Source organism: Lissotriton vulgaris, chromosome 9 (genome assembly GCF_964263255.1).
Source record: "Lissotriton vulgaris chromosome 9, aLisVul1.2, whole genome shotgun sequence".
Lineage (NCBI taxonomy): Eukaryota > Metazoa > Chordata > Amphibia > Caudata > Salamandridae > Lissotriton > Lissotriton vulgaris.
Window position 1 is genome coordinate 393,174,741 of NC_141697.1, and position 21,504 is coordinate 393,196,244.

General features: G+C 43.2%; 1 protein-coding gene across 1 annotated transcript in view; it reads left to right on the top strand.

The window, feature by feature from the left end:
- The window catches only part of LOC147690175 (cholesterol 24-hydroxylase-like), a 471,985-nt gene extending 470,163 nt beyond the window's left edge, over window positions 1–1,822 (top strand). The window contains exon 15 of the mRNA XM_086936649.1: window positions 1,258–1,822. Coding sequence (XP_086792775.1) covers window positions 1,258–1,416 — 159 coding nt within the window. The 3' untranslated portion in view covers window positions 1,417–1,822. The remainder of the gene's footprint in view (window positions 1–1,257) is intronic.
- Window positions 1,823–21,504: the final 19,682 nt, after the last annotated feature.

A 21,504-nucleotide genomic window follows, 5' to 3' on the forward strand; every position in this document is an offset into this window, starting at 1 on the left:
AGGAGATGGGCCACCATGAGTGCCTGCAAAAAAATGTATACAGCAACAGTAGGTTTTTCCTACAAGGAACAATAATAACTAAACCATGCAGAAGTCTTGCAAGCTTCAGGGCACCCAATGTCCAATCACTCTACACTCCGGTCAGATGACGCTGAGGCAGGGCTGAAAGGGAATGTTTAGTGAGATTTAGCTGAGGTGTGTCAACAGCAAGGAGCCATAGGACAACGGGGCACTGGTATGCAAGTCTGGTATGGAAGCAGCAATAGGTGTAATGACTACAAACTTCTACCAACAGGCAAATTATCTGCCGCTGCCTGCATTCCGGCAGTGTTAGTGCAGTGGTTCCATGGCTTGTCCTCAGCACTTGAAATCACATGTGAAAATAAGCCCATGCCCTGAACTTCATTGGGCCTCTGTCGGCTGAAAGGGAAGACTGCTTTTATGGAGGAGAGCCGAGGCGGCTCCTCAAGTGGAGGAGCATCGTCCCACTGAACAAAAAGGCAAAATTAAATGATAATAAATATTGTTATTATCATTTTATTTTTCCTATATACTTCAGTGGCTCTCAGGCAGCTCAGGGCTGGCTGAGTAGGGAGAGGAGTAGTTTATACTACTGAAGTGCGCACAACTGCTTGACTGGCCAACTTGTTCCGGCCAAACAGTTATGCGCATTTTTCATCTTTCCCCACCAGGCTGCATTATACAGCCTGGTGAGGAACATGCAAACCCTCCCAGTCCCTGTCATAAGCGCCAATCCACGGTGCTATTGGTTATGAGGAGGCTGGGAGGGCAGGTGCTTCCTGCTTCTGGCTGGGATTACATCAAGTTGTCGGAAGGGACGAGTACGAAGGAGAGGCGACGGCCATATCAGGTAAATAGTTTTTTTTGTTTTCTTTTTTGTCCCCACCACCTAGGTCCAGTAGCAGCATCTACTGGAGAGGAGGACAGCTAATGTAGCCTACAGAGACCTGCATCCTACTTGGGGAATCTCCTGGCGTCCTTGAGAGCCAGTCCACCAGAGGGTGCTACCTAGCGAGGGTTTTGAAACCCACATCGCTGCCTGAATGGTTTTTTAATCTCTTTGTGGGAATCTACATTTGGGCTATGCAGTCTGTGCGTATTTGTTCATGGAAAGTTATCTTTTTGATTATGTGTGGCGCGTTTTTTTCTGATAGTTTTACCCTAGATATAACTATCAACTGCAAAGTCTTCATCACAGCTCATGTGCTTCTGAATATTGTCCATGTTTCTTCACAGATGGAGGCCAAAGTGGTGATGGTGAAACTGTTACAAAGGTTTGAGTTTCAACTGGTGCCAGGACAGAGCTTTAGGATTGTGGACAATGCAACACTGAGAACGCTGGATGGTGTAATCTGCACTTTGAGACCCCGCAAAAGCAGAAACGGATCAGAATAATTTAATTCCTTTGATGTTCTCTTTAAGTTTAAAAAAAAAGTAGATTACACATCTCAATGATTTTAATAGCTGCTTCTTTAATGGTTGAGTCATAATAATAAGTGTATATGAAATAAATTACCTCCTATCATACGTTGAAAAGAGATTTGAAGTTACAGAATACTTCAATAATCATATGGAAGAACAAGGCCAAAGTTGAGTTCCTTTATGAGTTAACATTACACCTGAGGTGACATGCAATATCTTGTACATGTTTGGTTAGCTGTATGTTATTCCTTACAATCAGGGCAGCTGGAATCATGTGAATTGGATGGCATTGCATTTTTTGAATAATTATGGAATTACAGCACTTGGCACGTAATCCCAAAATGTTGCTTTATTTGCAGTTTTAAAATAAAAATATTAAATCCACACAGAAGGTGCTTACAGTTATTATGAATGTATCCACCTCACCGCTCTTTAACATTGGTTTGATTAAAATAAAAATAGTTTATATCTAAAAAAAACTCAACACATTGTGCAGCACAGTGCCTGAGGTTTCCCAGTCGCCTTTCTGTTGCTGATTGCGATTTTGATGTTTTAATCGAGTGGGACAAATCTTGGGCCCGCTTAGTATTGGCGTGTGTTAAGATGTCGAAATGGTCAAATAATAGTTTCACAGAATATGCCACATTATGTCTCATAATTTTCTATTTATGTGTGCATTATATATATATATATATATATATATATATATATATATATATATATATATATATATATATATATATATATATATATATATATCCAAAGTTCTCGCCAAAAAAACCTCCTTGTTGAGAAAAATTAGTGTGGACCACAATTGTTTGCATAAATTCTTATTTTTTATTGAATTCCGTCCGCCATAGCGCGTTTCAACCTTTGATCACATGACAACACATGCACTACTGATCGGCTCTTTTAGAGACACAAGTGTTCACATTTAATTCATGGATGTGGAAAACAGACTCCCCAAATTTACGTGTAAGCCATTGTATGTGTATAAATACTCATTTAACTGTATCGCACAAGTATGACCCCACGCTAAACTCGACATTTATACTGTATAAATACCTAATTATTCATGATGACTACTATATAGCACAAATGCAATTTTCGTTACTGTCCATTTCGTACACAATCCACTATCATTTTGAGCAAATTAAATTAAGTGAATAAAATTACTGAATAATCACAAACCCTACCCAGCTATGACTTGTTCAATGATCAAATCTTTTAAAGTGACAAGTGCTTAAAACATAACGGATGTTTTTTTTTTGATAGGCCAAAATACTTGTATAAATACGGTTTTTGTATATACATACACATACTCATTCAGGTTGATATATGCACACTTACATGCACATATATGTATATACACCTACATATGGCTTGTGATTCCAACGATAACAATCTTTGAATATAAAACCATATAATGGTCCCATATTAAGATTATATTAATTACAATACAATATCATTCCTGCCACATTTGTTATATATCTCGTCCTATTTTATGTGCGAATAACAACCACAAGATAATGTGACTTTGTGCTCGCAAATCCTTCCCAGCCAGGATTTGTTTACTATAAAGAAGTTGGATGGTATCTTTAGCAATTTAATTTGTAAATATACGAAAATTCAACAATCCCTCAAATTTTTAACACAACCTCAAGATCGAGGCGGCTGGTCAGCCCCTAATCTCAGATTTTATTACCTCACAACAGAAGACCGTTGTGACCTCATCAGGAAACGGATATAGAACAGATAAACACTAGGAGGCAAATATGGGCGGTCCCTCTATATATGAGCTGGCCATAGGCAAGGCAGTGCATGGAGTACTTATCCGACAAGAGGAGGCCAGATACTACAAGAAGACTAGGTTTAAGGTGGTAATAGCAATTTGAAAAATCTGGAGTAAAATGGTAGGGCTCATGCAAATACAGAAGTACAATAGATATACACCTTTGTGGTGATCTCCCCTATTTCCCACATCAATGAATGACAACTTAGGTAGGCAATGGGAGGAAAATGGGATCTCCAAAATCGAGTATTTATTCTCAACTGATCAGAGGTTTTCATTAATTGAATTGTGACAAAAATATGGCATAACAGCTGGGACGTATTTTAAACATAAGCAGATTACCAGTTGTCTAAATCAAATAAACAGACAAAAGATCTCCACAAATAGGATTCTTTTAATGGAGGCTATGTCTCATTCCTAGATAAGAATTAAAAAGATATCTAAAATATTATTAGACACACTCCCTGATGATCTGGAAATAGTAGAAACTAAGTGGGCTACTAAATTTGTAGACTCTGATGTTGATCTTTGCCAATCACTAGCATTAGGTAAGGGGACATTTCTCGCAGCTAACCTAAAAGCTCAACATTATTATACCATTTATGATCTCTATTTCACTCCTGCAAGGCTCTACGGTTGGGGAAAAATAGAGGATGATAAATGTCCTCAATGTGATCAAGGGCCAGCGGACCTTGGTTGTGAGAAATTCCGACCTCTTTAAAAGGGAATAGAGAAATTTCTATTAGCAGCACTAGGAAATGTAATTAGCATAACCCTACATTAATGCTGTTAGGATAAGATGAAAAGACACAATATGATTCACGGAAGAATAAGTTTGTCTTTGTCTTAGTAGCTGTGGCCCGATTGCTTATCGCCACACAATGGAAGGATGTTGATCCACCTACATATTATGCCTGGCTGGGTTGTCTGTTGGCCATATATAAGCTTGAAAGGTCATTGTTTAAATGTAAAAGCTGAGGTGCTAGTAGAAGGGGCAGAAAAATCTGGGCTCCAATGAATAAATGGATTACAAGGCAAAATGTAGGGAGGGATTGGTTGGCTTAGGTTGAAGATTTTATGAGGTCAGGCAGCATTCTTTTGTTTTCCCTGACTTTCAATTTTTCTGTCTTCTATGGCACTCTTTTTTTTTCTTTGTATGTATTTATTGACTGTAAATTTTATCCGAACTGTACATATATGAAATGTTGAAAAACTTGATTCTCAGTAAACATATATTAGCTAAAACTATATTTATCTTTACTCATGAACACTTTTTCTGTACTTTTATACTCTCTCCAAATACATTTTTTTTTAAAAAAACATACTGAACATATATAAAAGTGATGCCCTGAGAAGATACACTACCACATTTCTGTTGGGGCCTGTTGAATTGTATCAATGTTTCATCACAAATATGTGTGAAAATCCTCGCTTATATTTAGTCCTCCCGGATGCCTTGAATCCAACTCTAGGATATACCTTGTTTTCAACCTTCTAAGCTTTTCCTTTCATTTCCTACTCTGCATCAATGATAACATATGTAATATATATATATATATATATATATATATATATATATATATATATATATATATATATATATATATACAGACACACACACACACACACACACACACATACATATACATACCTGCCTCCTGCTTTGGTCCTCGCTGCTGCATACCTCCAGTGGCTCTGGTTATAATATATGGTCACACTATGTTTCTCCCTTTCCCTCCACCCCCACAAAATCTTTTGCTTCCGCTTTTCTACACACAGCAATCTATTGGAATGTGGACAATGTATATAACACACGTGGATGTTTTCCTAAGCAAATAAATACATCATGAAGCAGCTTATAGTGATTAGCAAACTATATTCTTAGACCAATTAACTCGAGTCAGTATCACAGCTATTTTTATGTATTGCCATATGAAGGTGACATGGAGATGGTTTCCAGCTGTTCTGTGTTAGAACACAGAAGTGAAATTAATATTTTACCATAAAAAGCTAATGACTGTGAATTTTCAGTATCTATACTTTTTGAAGGAAGGAGTAGCAAAAGGGAAGCCTTTCTTTGATCGTTAAGAGAAAGTTAAGTGTTCAGTTCTGGAACTTGGTTTTCAAGGTGTCTGCTTGCGTTGTGCACAACACACCTGTAAAAACGTATTACAGTAGAGTTGCAATGCGATTTTCTTAATGCAGATGACTAGTGATGGAATAACTAAGCTGTAATGTTAGCATCTTAGAGAGCTTAAAAAATAGTTATTTAAGAGCACTTAGAGTGTATATATATATATATATTCAATGAAAAAACCATAGGTTATAGGCCATATATAGTTAGGAATTAGCATTTACAAAACCTTATTTTACTCGCATAAAACCATTGAAATTCCATATATAGTTAGCTAACTATAAGCGCTAACTATATATCGCGCACCCGCAATCCACTGCTGATGATGTCACATATTACATCATTCATGACATGGTCAGTGACATCACTGATGACATCACTGATTACAACATCCAGTGACTGTATGTTTCTGTAAAGTTAAAATATGTTTCACATATTGAAGAATGAGTGGATGTATAAGTGTCTGGATGAAGAATTTAGTAGGTGCATGACTGACTGTATGAGTGAGTGATTAAATGTGTCTCACTGAGTGCATGGGTTAGTGACTAAACTGTCTTAATTCGTGCATCAGTATGTTTGTTGTTGTGTAAACTGCTGCTTGTGTTGATCAGTAGCTATAAGAGTAGCCATATGGGTTATTGATTGGTTGCCCAAATATTTGAATGGGAGGCTGAGTGTGTGTGTGGGTGGCTGGGAGGTGCGTGACTCTGTGCATAGATGTGTAAGCAGTTGATTCACTAGGAGTATGAGTTCAAGAGTGCATGTGGAAACAGCTATATGAGCGGTTGACTGTGCATGGGTGTGTTGGTGAGTGAATGGATTTCTCATTGCTACATGTGCAAGTAAGTACGTATGTAAAACACAATACATGTGAGAGTTGAGATATATAAATAACTGAACATAAGAGCCAGTGAATGTGTGAGTGGCTGTATCGATCACTGTGAGCTTGTATCAGGGATTATATAAGAGAGTAAATATGTGTTATTATATGTTTGAATAAGTAAGATGTGTATAACTGTATAGTTGAGGAAATGGAGGTGTGATTGATTCTTTGCATGACTGACTAGGTGTGTGAGTAAGTCCATGGATGAGTGACAGTCTGTGAGTGTCTGTTTATACTGAGTGTATGTAAGGTTATATTAGAGTCTGAAGAGGTTCATTGTATTATCACATGAGTGATGTGATCAGTGATGACAAATGAGATGTCATCAGTGATGTCATTTGAGTTGTCATCAGTGATGTCATTTGAGATGTCATCATTGATATCATTTGAGTTGTCATCAGTGATGTCATTTGAGATGTCATCAGTGATGTCATCAGTGATGTCACTGACCATGTCATGAATGATGTAATATGTGACATCATCAGCAGTGGATTGCGGGTGCGCGATATATAGTTAGCGCTTATAGTTAGCTAACTATATATGGAATTTCAATGGTTTTATGCGAGTAAAATAAGGTTTTGTAAATGCTAATTCCTAACTATATATGGCCTATAACCTATGGTTTTTTCATTGAATTTTCAAGGTTTTGTAAATGCAAATTCCTAACTATATATCCACTATAACCTATGGTTTTTTCTGTGAATTTCATTGGTTTTTTAATAGCAAATATGAAAAGCTTTAAAATGTCAAGTACGTGATAGATAAAAACATTTTCATATTTATGCACGCCGATGTGCTTTGAACGCTGCCCCCCCCCTCCCCTCTTTTGCCTTTGTTAGTACTCTCTCTTTGCAGATACAGAAGGGTAGTTAACGCAGGCCTTTACCCCCGTTGTAATCCGTCGTACCTCCTTGTCTCTCCATTTGATTGATTGTTGTCCAAGCATTTACTGTTTTAGAATTGGTTCTCTTTGGATCATTCTCTATTTACAAACAAGCACAAAGTCGCAATACTCTGTTTAGTCTTTGCAGATAGTGAAAAATCGTGTAAAAAAATAAAAGTAATCGAGCAAAATCAGTAGGCCACTAATTGGATCTCTTTTTGACCTCGCTAAAATAGAAATATTAGGAACAACCCTTCTTGAGAAATACGAAAATAGTGAGATGAACTGAGCTCCACACCATGAGGGCTGCAAGACAGCTCGGCTCCATCACCCATCCCGCACAAAATAATGACAAACCCTATGCAAATATTAAAAATATAGACAACACACCAGCAAAGAAATAGGGTAAAACATTTTATTAAAAAACTATTTACATAACGTTGGTTTATAAGATGATGTCAGTAGTGGACCGATGTGTGAATAGATCGAAAACAGCACAAGGCTCCAAGATCCGGATAGCAAGCTCCTGGATGTTGGGTGCCATAGTTTAGAGTTCTGAATTTCAGCCTTTTTCGATGCCTGTGCTTTGTTGAATCAAAATGGCGGCTTGACACAAAGCTGACTCAAGCGTTGTTACTGATGCTATGCAGACCAAAACTGGTTTTCAGTTTGTACATTTTTCTAGATTTTTCAATCCAAGTTTGGTTGACTTTGTAGAACGATGGCTTCAGATTTTCAACATACGGTGTGGTGGCGCTGACTGGGAGGGGGCGCATCGCTCCTGCCCCCTCCCCAAGTAAGATTTTCATACGTGAAAGTACGTTAATGGTTTTGGTCCCCGAGATGCTTCGATGTCACTACCATTCTCAAATAGCATAAGTTCTGGATGTTGGGTGCCATAGTTAAGAGTTCTGAGCAGCGCTTGTAACACTGTCTGAAGCTTATTTCCTCCTACTGCAGCTTCACTATTCTCAAAGTAAGTGAGTGTCGTTTGTGGACCTGACTGCATTAGAAAACAATATGATATGTTACCTTCCTAAACAGCTTGACGGAGGCCCCTGAGGGGCGCTGTGATGGCCATGGACTCGGAGAAGACGCTTGGCTCCGACACCCTCCCCAAGTCTTATAGCACTGGTGTAGCCTGAGATCGCCCCCGACATAGGCGGCCGGCTCCCGGGGTCCGGCGGTACTTTTTGCCTTTTGATGACTCTTCAATTCTGGACCTTGTCCCACAATCCGTTTGACCTGAAGACAAGCTGTAGTGAGGCGCCCCTTTATCGTTTTAGTTGCCATTCCGCCCGCTTTTGCTACACTGTGCCTCTTCCGCCATTCAGCTGTTTTCCGCCCGCTCTTGCGACTACAGCGTCTCGCTCACCATGTAGTTGAGATGCGCCCGCTCTAGCGGTGCAGCGATAGGCGGCTGCCACAGGACTCTCAAAATGGCGGCCGGCTCTTCGGTTTTGGGCCTGGTCCACTAAAATGGCCCTGGGACACCTTGGAACTCGGACGCTTGTCTGCTAGGGCTTGGATCCCATTCTCGAAAAGCGTCCCCTCAGCCGTGAAGATTCTACAAAAGTCATGGGGGCCTCCGACTCCCGCAGGCTTCTGGTGGGGAGCGGCTGCCATGATTGCTCGTGGAATGGCCACGACGGAGCTACGAGATGGTAGTGGTCTCATGCTGACGCCAGCTTTAGTCTGAAACATCCAGAAACACTGTAGACTACCAATTCGATCAGTTCCGGTAGCGCCCCAACATGACCCGGAAGAGAAGAACTTGCCCTCCCCTCTTTGACTGATGGTTCTTGTTGCCTGTCCCCTCTGTTGTCATTTAACAGAACTTTTTGGACTGCTGAAAGGGGTTGTGTTCTGAACGCTGGTTGGTGGAGACATTTAGACTATATTCTTGACCTACGTTGTCGCGTAATGCGTTTTATGACACGCCGCGTTAGCGCACCCGGAAGTGATCCGAGGCGCGGCGCGCAGCGCGTAACGTAAGCATAACAGGTCATGTGACTTGTTAATAAAACTTTTCATTGGTTCATTTTACTTTTGTTAATTTAATGATGAAAAGCTTGGTCATATGACCTAAAAATTACGCTTTTTATTATTTTCGAACAATATTTTTTTTTCAAACATATGTTATAATATTCCAGGCTAATGTACTTTCCCGGAAAATTTACAACTGTCTGGCAAGTAAAATATATTCCTTTTTCGAGAAAAAGGGCGTTTCTTCCTTCCATGACGGAGCCGTTGAGTAAAAGAGATTCGGCCTGCTGTCTTAGTCGCCGATGCGCCTGATTATCAGATTCTTATCGATCACTTTATGTTGCAGACATGAAAAACACAACTGCCCTTGACCATTTATCTTTACTGCGTTCCTACATATTATACCTTTTATCCGTCATGTAATTGGACTGCTTTATTTCACTTGCCTTTTACTGATTCGAAAACAGTCACTAAAAGTAAAAACTTTACAAATGAAAATACTACTACCGTGTTTTGTTTTAAAAACCTTTATTGTGAAAATGTCAGTATACAAATACGGGCCTATAACCACGTGGGCCGGCCACGGAGCAAACTCAAATCGTATATGATGAGGAGACATTTACACTGTAGAAGAACGTAACGAGCGGGCCATTAGGTGACAAGAACAAAGGTGTCTAACAGTTGCGGTATCGGTGGACGTACATTTTGTAATTAAAATACGACAGGGCCACTTACAATAACATTTTCTAGATATACATTTGCGGGCAAAGAGTTACGAGTCCCATTTATACCGGCGCCATTTTGGGCGAGGCCGGGCAGGTCCAAGATATAGTCAAAATGTCTCCACCAACCATCGGCCAGACCAGAACCCCTTTCGGCCCTTTATGTTACAATATGATGTCTTCCATTCAGAAAATATTGGTGGCAGCATTTTGAAAGGAAACAAAAACAGCTGTTCTCCTAGTGAGTTTCACATTGTTACATTTAGGAAGAATGTTGAAGAGTAGTATGTGGAAAATCTGAAGCCATTTTTCTACAAACTCTCAATCAGACTTGGATGGAAAAAAAAACCTGAAGAATGTACAAACTGAAAACCAATTTTTGTCTGTATAGCACCAACAGTAACGCTTGAGTCAGCTTTGTGTCAAGCCGCCATTTTCATTCAATCAATAGCGTCCCCCTGCACACATTCAGGGACCTGGTCGTGTCTTCAGATGAAACGCATTGTAGGAAAAGAAGCAGAAAGGAAAAGGAAAAAAGTTCCGCCGGACCTAGTGAAGCTGCAGCAGGTGCAAATAAGCTTCAGACAGTCTTACAAGCACTGCTCAGAACTCTCAACTGAGGCACTCAACATCCAGGACTTGCCATTCGGATCTTGGCGCCTTGTATTTTTGTTTTGTTTTTGATGGAAGGGAAAGAACAAAAAACAGACATTGAAAAAGGCTCAACAGTGCAGGGCGCCTTGTGCTGGTTCCGACCTATTCACACATCGGTCCGCTACTGACATCACCTCATAAACCAACGGGGCACCCCACGCCGACTTTCGGCGCAGCATTGTAGGATGGACACACCAGTGCGGCAATTTGATGGACACCACCTCGGTGCCATCCAGATCTCGGCGCGTTCATTCATTCAATAACGTCCCCCTGCACACATTCAGGGACCTGGTCGTGTCTTCAGAAGAAACGCATTGTAGGAAAAGAAGCAGAAAGGAAAAGGCAACAAGTTCCGCCGGACCTAGTGAAGCTGCAGCAGGTGCAAATAAGCTTCAGACAGTTCTACAAGCACTGCTCAGAAATCTCAACTGAGGCACTCAACATCCAGGACGTGCCATTCGGATCTTTGCGCCTTGTGCTGGTTCCGACCTATTCACACATCAGTCCACTACTGACATCACCTCATAAGCCAACGGGGCACCCCACGTCGACTTCCGGCGCAGCATTGTAGGATGGCCACACCAGTGCAGCCACTTGCTGGACACCACCTCGGTGCCATCCGGATCTCAGCGCGTTCGAGTCACTGTGCCGGAAGAGTGACCGGAACTCAGCTGAACACGCCGTCTTTCGGCGCAGCATTGTAGGATGGCCACACCAGTACGGCAATTTGCTGGACACCACCTCGGCGCCATCCGGATCTCGGCGCGTTCGAGTCACTGTACCGCAACAGTGACCGCAATTCAGCTGGACACGCCGTCTTTCGGCGCAGCATTGTAGGATGGCCACACCAGTGCGGCAATTTGCTGGACACCACCTCGGTGCCATCCGGATCTCGGCGCGTTGTGCTGCCTTTGGCCTATTCGCACATCGGTCCGCTACTGACGCCGCCTCACGTGCCAACGGATTTTCTACGCTTTTTGTAGCCCTATGTCGCATAACAGGTCATGTGACTTGTTTATAAAACTTTTCATTGGTTCATTTTACTTTTGGTTTCCTAAAGATGGAAGGCTTGGTCATATGACCTAAAAATAACACTTTTCATTGGTTTAGAACATTTTTTTTTCCCAAACGATGAAAGCCCCACCTTGTTTCTGGATCATTCAGACTGAAGCTGGCGTCAGCATGAGAGCACCACCATCTCGTGGCTCCGTCGTGGTCATTCCGCGAGCAATCATGGCAGCCGCTCCCCACCGAAAGCCTGCGGGAGTTGGGAGCCCCCAAGACTTTTATACAATCTTCACGGCTGAGGGGACGCTTTTCGAGAATGGAGCCCAAGCCCTAGCAGGCAAGCATCCGACTTCCAAGGTGTCCCAGGGCCATTTCAGTGGACCAGGCCCAAAACCGAAGAGCCGTCCGCCATTTTAAGAGTCATGTGGCAGCCGCCTATCGCTGCACCGCAAGAGTGGGAACAACTCAACTACATGGTGAGCGAGACGCTGTAGTCGCAAGAGCGGGCGGTAAACAGCTGAATGGCCGCCACCTGGGGAGGCCCGTTCACGCCGCCTCCCCCCCCCCCCCCGGGCCGCCGCACGCCAATTTTTGGAGCAGCATTGTAGGATACCAAAACCAGTGCGGCAGTTTACTGGACATCACCTGGGTGCCTGTCGTACATGTTGTGTCAGCCATGTGACACTGGACACAGACCGCTACTGACGAGGCCTCCCCCCGCACCACCCGGGACGCCCCACGCTGTTTTTCTGTGCTGCATTGTAGGATCCCTAAACCAGTGCGGCACCCAGGCGACATCACCTGGGTGCCGTCCAGAACTCTGCACGTTGTGCTGCCTTGGGACTATTCGCACAACAGACCGCTACTGACGAGGCCTCCCCCCGCCCCACCCGGGAGGACCCACGCCAATTTTCGGAGCAGCATTGTAGGATCCCTAAACCAGTGCGGCACCCAGGCGACATCACCTGGGTGCCGTCCAGAACTCTGCACGTTGTGCTGCCTTGGGACTATTCGCACAAAAGACAGCTTCTAACCATTGTTGCTTTTTGTGTTAATAAATGTTTAAATGTTTTTAGTTTTTGTTCTGTTCATTATCGTTAAAAGTTAATAAAGTTTTATAACCTTACTTTGTTGGAGTGTTATCTATTTTTTGAAAAACGGGTGAATGGGGCCTTGAATCGGGTTATTGTCATGTGTGGGCTTTGGAAGTGTGCTGCTGCAGGATCGGACATTTCAAACTCAAATGCACGTTCTTTTTCTTACCTTTCCGAAGCATGGAGCGCAATAGCAAGCAGAGAAAGGGTGATGCACGTGTTGAACACTACCTGACCTGGCAAGTTGCTGGCAGTGCCCCCCCGCCCGCTCCTGAAAGAGGGCACACACACACCGCCGCCCCGAGTACTTCAGAAATCTTTAAAAGACCATGCGCTTGTTCATGAGGCTTAAATGGTTTATCACCTCTTCTAGAACCCCTACATCGACCCTCTGACGTTTCATGGAAAAATTACCATGTAACACAATACCAAGCCCTATCAGCTGAAACCCCCAAGGAATCGTGGGGCATATTAGCAAGGGGGTTTATCTCCGCTTTTTTGGCTTTAAAAACCATGAAAGCGGAGATAAAATTATTTCCCTATTATCAAGCTGTCGCTAACACCAGTTAGTGACACCTAAAAGGAGATAGCGACCATCTTGGGCCCGGCTTTGCATGTCAGTGATACTTATCACTAATGACATGCAAAGTGGCGTGCCAAGATGTTAGCGACTGGAAACAGTCCCTAACATCGCTACCTTCTATTACCAACTTTTGGAGATATTCGCACTAAGCGCGAATATCTCCAAAAGCTAACACCTGCCCTGAGCAGGTTTTAGCCATGTTATCCAATGGGAGGTGGATAACATGGCTAAGAGCATTAGGTCGATAATACATGAATATCGCTGACTTTTCTGCGATAATAGCAAGGTTTATCTGCGATAAAAATCGCCGATGTGCGGCGATAATTTTTGTCTCTAAACAAGTTATAGACAAAAATTATCGCTAGTTGTTAGTAATATGCCCCCGGGTTTTTGCTTGCAGAAATCGGGAGGCGGGAGACTAGCACTGAAATCAGTACTCACACGCCTGAATCAGGAGGATTGGCATGTCTGAATTCTCTACAGCTGGGGCCATAAACTACATCCGCAGGGGTAGGTGATAGCCTGGGACCAGCCTGGCATCTAAAATGGCTGCCGTGCACGACAAAATTGTGGCATTCGAAAAAAGGCAAGATGGCGCAGCCGCTGGAAGAGATATATCAACATATATCAGCCTCCTCAGCCACCCTCAGGAAACATAGGGGATTAGGATATGTCTCCCGCACCCCCTTATACCTAGTACTTTAATTAACGAAGCACAAAATGGCGAATTCCCGTTTCGCTACCAGTTTGCGGCCCGTGAAGCGCTTCTACCGTGAAAAATCATTTTTTTTTTATTTTCCCCACGGGACCCTTTAATAACCCCAACAACATTCCTAGGGGGTCAAGAGAGGGATACCTTGCCCCCTTTCATTAAATTCCCCCTTAGTTTTTCACCTTTTCTTCTCTCTCGATCCTACCGAGAGACAAGATGGCGGCCGCTCCGGACTGTCACGCAGCAAAAAAAAAAAAAAAGCTCACGCACAGCCGCTGGAAGAGATGTATCAACATATATCAGCCTCCTCACCCACCCTCAGGAAACATAGGGGATTAGGATACGTCTCCCGTACCCACTTATAACTAGTAATTTAATTTACGAAGCACAAAATGGCGAATTCCCGTTTCGCTACCAGTTTGCGGCCCAGTTCGCGGCCCGTGAAGCGCTTCTACCGTGAAAAATCATTTTTTTTTTCTTTTCCCCACGGGTCCCTTTAATAACCCCAACAGCATTCCTAGGGGGTCAAGAGGGGGATACCTTGCCCCCTTTCATTAAATTCACCCTTCGTTTTTCACCTCTTCTTCTCTCTCGATCCTACCGAGAGACAAGATGGCGGCCGCTCCGGACTGTTTAGAATGTTGACAGACACCGGAGAGCCAATCAGCTTTCTGCGCGCAAAGTTCCGATAAGCGAAAAGTAAGCGGACCGGATCGCTGCCCAGAGCGCTGTTACAGATATATATCTTGATTTAAACGTTAATTTCTCAAAAACTACTGGAGCACATATATTGAGACCTAGCAAAGGCACATCGGGCTAACAGTCCCTACAATTTTGCCAAGTTTCGTGCAAATCCATTCAGCCGTTCGAGCTAAAAGTGAGTCCAACCGCCCTATGGAAAACTCAATGCAAAAAACGCGTTTTGGGACCCCCCTTTTTTCTCAGCCCCCCCTTGACGAAACCCCACCAAATTTTCAGGAGCTGCTCAGAAACAAAATGTGCCATTTTCCTGAAAATTTCAGCCGATTCCATCCACAAACGCCAAAGTTATTAGACATAGAATTTTCAAAAGTCCCATAGGGAATTTATCCTAACTATATATACCTACTGGCGAACGCCAGTAGGTAATATATATATATATATATATATATATATATATATATATATATATATATATATATATATATATATATATATACCTGCAATCTTCACCACTGCAGCGAAATGAAGAGACGGACCCAAGGCTGTTGGCAAGGTAAGACACATCTGCAGTCCACTACAATCTAAAGTTTACTTTTAGGCAAGAAAATGTATCACCATTACTTTCATTCTTTTGGAACACCTTCTATTTTTGTATCGTTCATATGGCAAGGCAAACTGCCATATATATATATATATATATATATATATATATATATATATATATATATATATATATATATATATATATATTCACAGAAAAAACCATAGGTTATAGACCATATATAGTTAGGAATTAGCATTTACAAAACCTTATTTTACTCGCATAAAACCATTGAAATTCCATATATAGTTAGAAGCGCTAACTATATATCGCGCACCCGCAATCCACTGCTGATGATGTCACATATTACATCATTCATGACATGGTCAGTGACATCACTGATGACATCACTGATGACATCTCAAATGACATCACTGATGACATCACTGATGACAACATCCAGTGACTGTATGTTTCTGTAAAGTTAAAATAGGTCTTACATATTGAAGAATGAGTGGATGTATAAGTGACTGGATGAAGGATTTAGTAGGTGCATGACTGACTGTATGAGTGAGTGATTAAATGTGTCTCACTGAGTGCATGGGTTAGTGACTAAACGGTCTTAATTTGTGCATCATTATGTCTGTTGTTCTGTAAACTGTTGCATGTGTTGATAAGTAGCTATATGGGTTATTGATTGGTTGCCCAAGTATTTGTATGGGAGACGGAGTGTGTGTGTGGGTGGCTGGGAGGTGTATGACTCTGTGCATAGATGTGTGAGCAGTTGATTCACCAGATGTATGGTTTCAAAAGTGCATGTGGAAACAGCTGTATGGGCGGTTGACTGTGTGCATGAGTGTATTGGTGAGTGAATGGTTATCTCAGTGCTACATGTCAAAGTAAGTACATATGTAAAACACAGTACATGTGAGAGTTGACATATATAAATAACTGTGCATAAGAGCCAGTGAATGTGTGAGTGGCTGTATGGATCATTGTGAACTTGTGTCAGGGATTGTATAAGAGAGTAAATATGTGTTAGTATATGAAAAAGTAAAGTTTGTATAACTGTATAGTTGAGGAAATGGAGGTGTGATTGATTCTTTGCATGACTGACTAGGTGTGTGAGTAACTCCATGGATGAGTGACACTCTGTGAGTGTCTGTTTATACTGAGTGTATGTAAGGTTATATTAGAGTCTGAAGAGGTTCATTGTATTATCACATGAGTGATGTGATCAGTGATGACAAATGAGATGTCATCAGTGATGTCATTTGAGTTGTCATCAGTGATGTCATCAGTGATGTCATTTGAGATGTCATCAGTGATGTCATTTGAGTTGTCATCAGTGATGTCATCAGTGATGTCATTTGAGATGTCATCAGTGATGTCATCAGTGATGTCACTGACCATGTCATGAATGATGTAATATGTGACATCATCAGCAGTGGATTGCGGGTGCGCGATATATAGTTAGCGCTTCTAACTATATATGGAATTTCAATGGTTTTATGCGAGTAAAATAAGGTTTTGTAAATGCTAATTCCTAACTATATATGGTCTATAACCTATGGTTTTTTCTGTGAATTTCATTGGTTTTTTAATAGCAAATATGAAAAGCTTTAAAATATAAAGTACGTGATAGATAAAAACATTTTCGTATTTATGCACGCTGATGTGCTTTGAACGCTGCCCCCCTCCCCTCTTTTCTCTTAGTAGTACTCTCTCTTTGCAGATAGTGAAGAGTAGTTAACGCAGGCCTTTACCCCCGTTGTAATCCGTCCTGCCTGCTTGTCTCTCCATTTGATTGATTATTATCCAAGCATTTACTGTTTTTCAATTGATTCTCTTTGGTTCATTCTCTATTTACAAACAAGCACAAAGTCGCAAAACTCTGTTTAGTCTTTGCAGATCGTGAAAAATCGTGTAAAAAAATAAAAGTAATCGAGCAAAATCAGTAGGCCACTAATTGGATCTCTTTTTGACCTCGCTAAAATAGAAATATTATAAACAACCCTTCATGAGAAATACGAAAATAGTGAGATGAACTGAGCTCCACACCATGAGGGCTGCAAGACAGCTCGGCTCCGTCACCCACCCCGCCCAAAATAACGACAAACCCTATGCAAATATTAAAAATATAGACAACACACCAGCAAAGAAACAGGGTAAAACATTTTATTAAATAACTATTTACATAACGTTGGTTTATAAGATGATGTCAGTAGTGGACCGATGTGTGAATAGGTCGGAAGCAGCACAAGGCGCCAAGATCCGGATGGAAAGTCCTGGATATTGGGTGCCATAGTTCAGAGTTCTGAGTTTGAGCCTTTTTCAATGCCTGTGCTTTGTTGTTTCCCCTCCATCAAAAACAAAAAAAATATATAAAACTGTGCAAAAATACAAAAAAAACAAAAAATGTTTACAAAAGCAGTGCTTGTAAGACTGTCTGAAGCTTATTTCCACCTACTGCAGCTTCACTATTCCAAAGTAAGTGAGGGTCGTTTGTGGACCTGACTGCATTTGAAAACAATGTTATATGGTACCTCCCTAAACCGCTTGACGGAGGCCCCTGAGGGGCGGTGTGATGACACGGACTCGGAGAAGACGCTTGGCTCCGACACCCTCCCCAAGTCTTATAGCACTGGTGTAGCCTGAGATCGCCCCCGACATAGGCGGCCGGCTCCCGGGGTCCGGCGGAACTTTTTGCCTTTTGATGACTCTTCTATTCTGGACTTTGTCCCACAATCCGTTTGACCTGAAGACACGCTGTAGTGGGGCGCCCCTTTACCGTTTTAGTTGCCATTCCGCCCGCTTTTGCTACACTGTGCCTCTTCCGCCATTCAGCTGTTTACCGCCCGCTCTTGCGACTACAGCGTCTCGCTCACCATGTAGTTAAGTTGCTCCCGCTCTTGCGGTGCAGCGATAGGCGGCTGCCACAGGACTCTCAAAATGGCGGCCGGCTCTTCGGTTTTGGGCCTGGTCCACTAAAATGGCCCTGGGACACCTTGGAACTCGGACGCTTCCCTGATAGGGCTTGGGTCCCATTCTCGAAAAGCTTCCCCTCAGCCGTGAAGATTCTACAAAAGTCTTGGGGGCCTCCGACTCCCGCAGGCTTCTGGTGGGGAGCGGCTGCCATGATTGCTCGTGGAATGGCCACGACGGAGCTACGACATGGTAGTGGTCTCATGCTGACGCCAGCTTTAGTCTGAAACATCCAGAAACACTATAGACTACCAATTCGATCAGTTCCGGTAGCGCCCCAACATGACCCGGAAGAGAAGAATTTGCCCTCCCCTCTTTGACTGATGGTTCTTGTTGCCTGTCCCCTCTGTTGTCATTTAACAGAACTTTTTGGACTGCTGAAAGGGGTTGTGTTCTGAACGCTGGTTGGTGGAGACATTTAGACTATATTCTTGACCTACGTTGTCGCGTAATGCGTTTTATGACACGCCGCGTTAGCGCACCCGGAAGTGATCCGAGGCGCGGCGCGCAGCGCGTAACGTAAGCATAACAGGTCATGTGACTTGTTAATAAAACTTTTCATTGGTTCATTTTACTTTTGTTAATTTAATGATGAAAAGCTTGGTCATATGACCTAAAAATTACGCTTTTTATTTTTTTCGAACATTATTTTTTTTTCAAACATATGTTATAATATTCCAGGCTAATGTACTTTCCCGGAAAATTTACAACTGTCCTGCAAGTAAAATATATTCCTTTTTCGAGAAAAAGGGCGTTTCTTCGTTCCATGACGGAGCCGTTGAGTAAGAGAGACTCGGCCTGCTGTCTTAGTCGCCGATACGCCTGATTATCAGATTCTTATCGATCACTTTATGTTGCAGAAATGAAAAACACAACTGCCCTTGACCATTTATCTTTACTGCGTTCCTACATATTATACCTTTTATCCGTCATGTAATTGGACTGCTTTATTTCACTTGCCTTTTACTGATTCGAAAACAGTGACTAAAAGTAAAAACTTTACCAATGTAAATACTACTACCGTGTTTTGTTTTAAAAACCTTTATTGTGAAAATATCAGTATACAAATACGGGCCTATAACCACGTGGGCCGGCCACGGAGCAAACTGAAATCGTATATGATGAGGAGACATTTACACTGTAGAGGAACGTAACGAGCGGGCCATTAGGTTGCAAGAACTAAGGTGTCTAACAGTTGCGGAATCGGTGGACGTACATTTTGTAATTAAAATAAGACAGGGCCACTTACAATAACATTTTCTAGATATACATTTGTGGGCAAGGAGTTACGAGTCCCATTTATACCGGCGCCATTTTGGGCGAGGCCGGGCAGGTCCAAGATATAGTCAAAATGTCTTCACCAACAATCGGCCAGACCAGAACCCCTTTCGGCCCTTTATGCTACAAGATGGTGTCTTCCATTCAGAAAATATTGTTGGCAGCATTTTGAAAGGAAAGATAAACAGCCGTTCTCCTAGTGAGTCTCACATTGTTACATTTAGGAAGAATGTTGAAGAGTAATATGTGGAAAATCTGAAGCCATTTTTCTACAAACTCTCAATCAGCCTAAGTCATGGGCGATCTTTGTCCACACCAGGGCAATAGTGAAGCTGCAGCAGGTGCAAAGGAGCTTCAGACAGTCTTACAAGCACTGCTTTTCTAAACATTTTTTTGTATTTTTGCACAGTTTTATATATTTTTTTTTGTTTTTGATGGAGGGGAAACAACAAAAAACAGGCATTGAAAAAAGCTCAACAGTGCAGGGCGCCTTGTGCTGCTTCCGACCTATTCACACATCGGTCCACTACTGACATCACCTCATAAGCCAACGGGGCACCCCACACTGACTTTCGGCGCAGCATTGTAGGATGGCCACACCAGTGCGGCAACTTGCTGGACACCACCTCGGTGCCATCCGGATCTCGGAGCGTTCGAGTCACTGTACCGCAAGAGTGACCGGAACTCAGCTGGACACGCCGTCTTTCGGCGCAGCATTGTAGGATGGCCACACCAGTGCGGCAACTTGCTGGACACAACCTCGGTGCCATCCGGATCTCGGCGCGTTCGACTCACTGTACCGCAAGAGTGACCGGAACACAGCTGGACACGCCGTCTTTCGGCGCAGCATTGTAGGATGGCCACACCACTGCAGCAATTTGCTGGACACCACCTTGGGCAACAGTGAAACTGCAGCAGGTGCAAATAAGCTTCAGATAGTCTTACAAGCACAGCTCAGAACTCTCAACTATGGCACTCAATATCCAGGACTTGCCATTCGTATCTTGGCGCCTTGTGCTGGTTCCGACCTATTCACACATCGGTCCACTACTGACATCACCTCATAAGCCAACGGGGCACCCCACGCCGACTTTCGGCACAGCATTGTAGGATGGCCACACCAGTGCAGCAACTTGCTGGACACAACCTCGGTGCCATCCGGATCTCGGCGCGTTCGACTCACTGTACCGCAAGAGTGACCGGAACTCAGCTGGACACGCCGTCTTTCGGCGCAGCATTGTAGGATGGCCACACCAGTGCGGCAATTTGCTGGACACCACCTCGGTGCCATCCGGATCTCGGCGCGTTCGAGTCACTGTACCGCAACAGTGACCGCAATTCAGCTGGACACGCCGTCTTTCGGCGCAGCATTGTAGGATGGCCACACCAGTGCGGCAATTTGCTGGACACCACCTCGGTGCCATCCGGATCTCGGCCCGTTGTGCTGCCTTCGGCCTATTCGCACATCGGTCCGCTACTGACGCCGCCTCACGTGCCAACGGATTTTCTACGCTTTTTGTAGCCCTATGCCGCATAACAGGTCATGTGACTTGTTTATAAAACTTTTCATTGGTTCATTTTACTTTTGGTTTCCTAAAGATGGAAGGCTTGGTCATATGACCTAAAAATAACACTTTTCATTGGTTTAGAACATTTTTTTTTCCCAAACGATGAAAGCCCCACCTTGTTTCTGGATCATTCAGACTGAAGCTGGCGTCAGCATGAGAGCACCACCATCTCGTGGCTCCGTCGTGGTCATTCCGCGAGCAATCATGGCAGCCGCTCCCCACCGGAAGCCTGCGGGAGTCGGGGGCCCCCAAGACTTTTATACAATCTTCACGGCTGAGGGACGCTTTTCGAGAATGGAGCCCAAGCCCTAGCAGGCAAGCGTCCGAGTTCCAAAGTGTCCCAGGGCCATTTCAGTGGACCAGGCCTAAAACCGAGGAGCTGTCCGCCATTTTAAGAGCCATGTGGCAGCCGCCTATCGCTGCACTGCAAGAGTGGGAGCAACTCAACAACATGGTGAGCGAGACGCTGTGGCCGCAAGAGCGAGCGCAACTCAGCTAGATGGCCGCCACCTGGGGAGGCCCGTTCACGCCGGCTC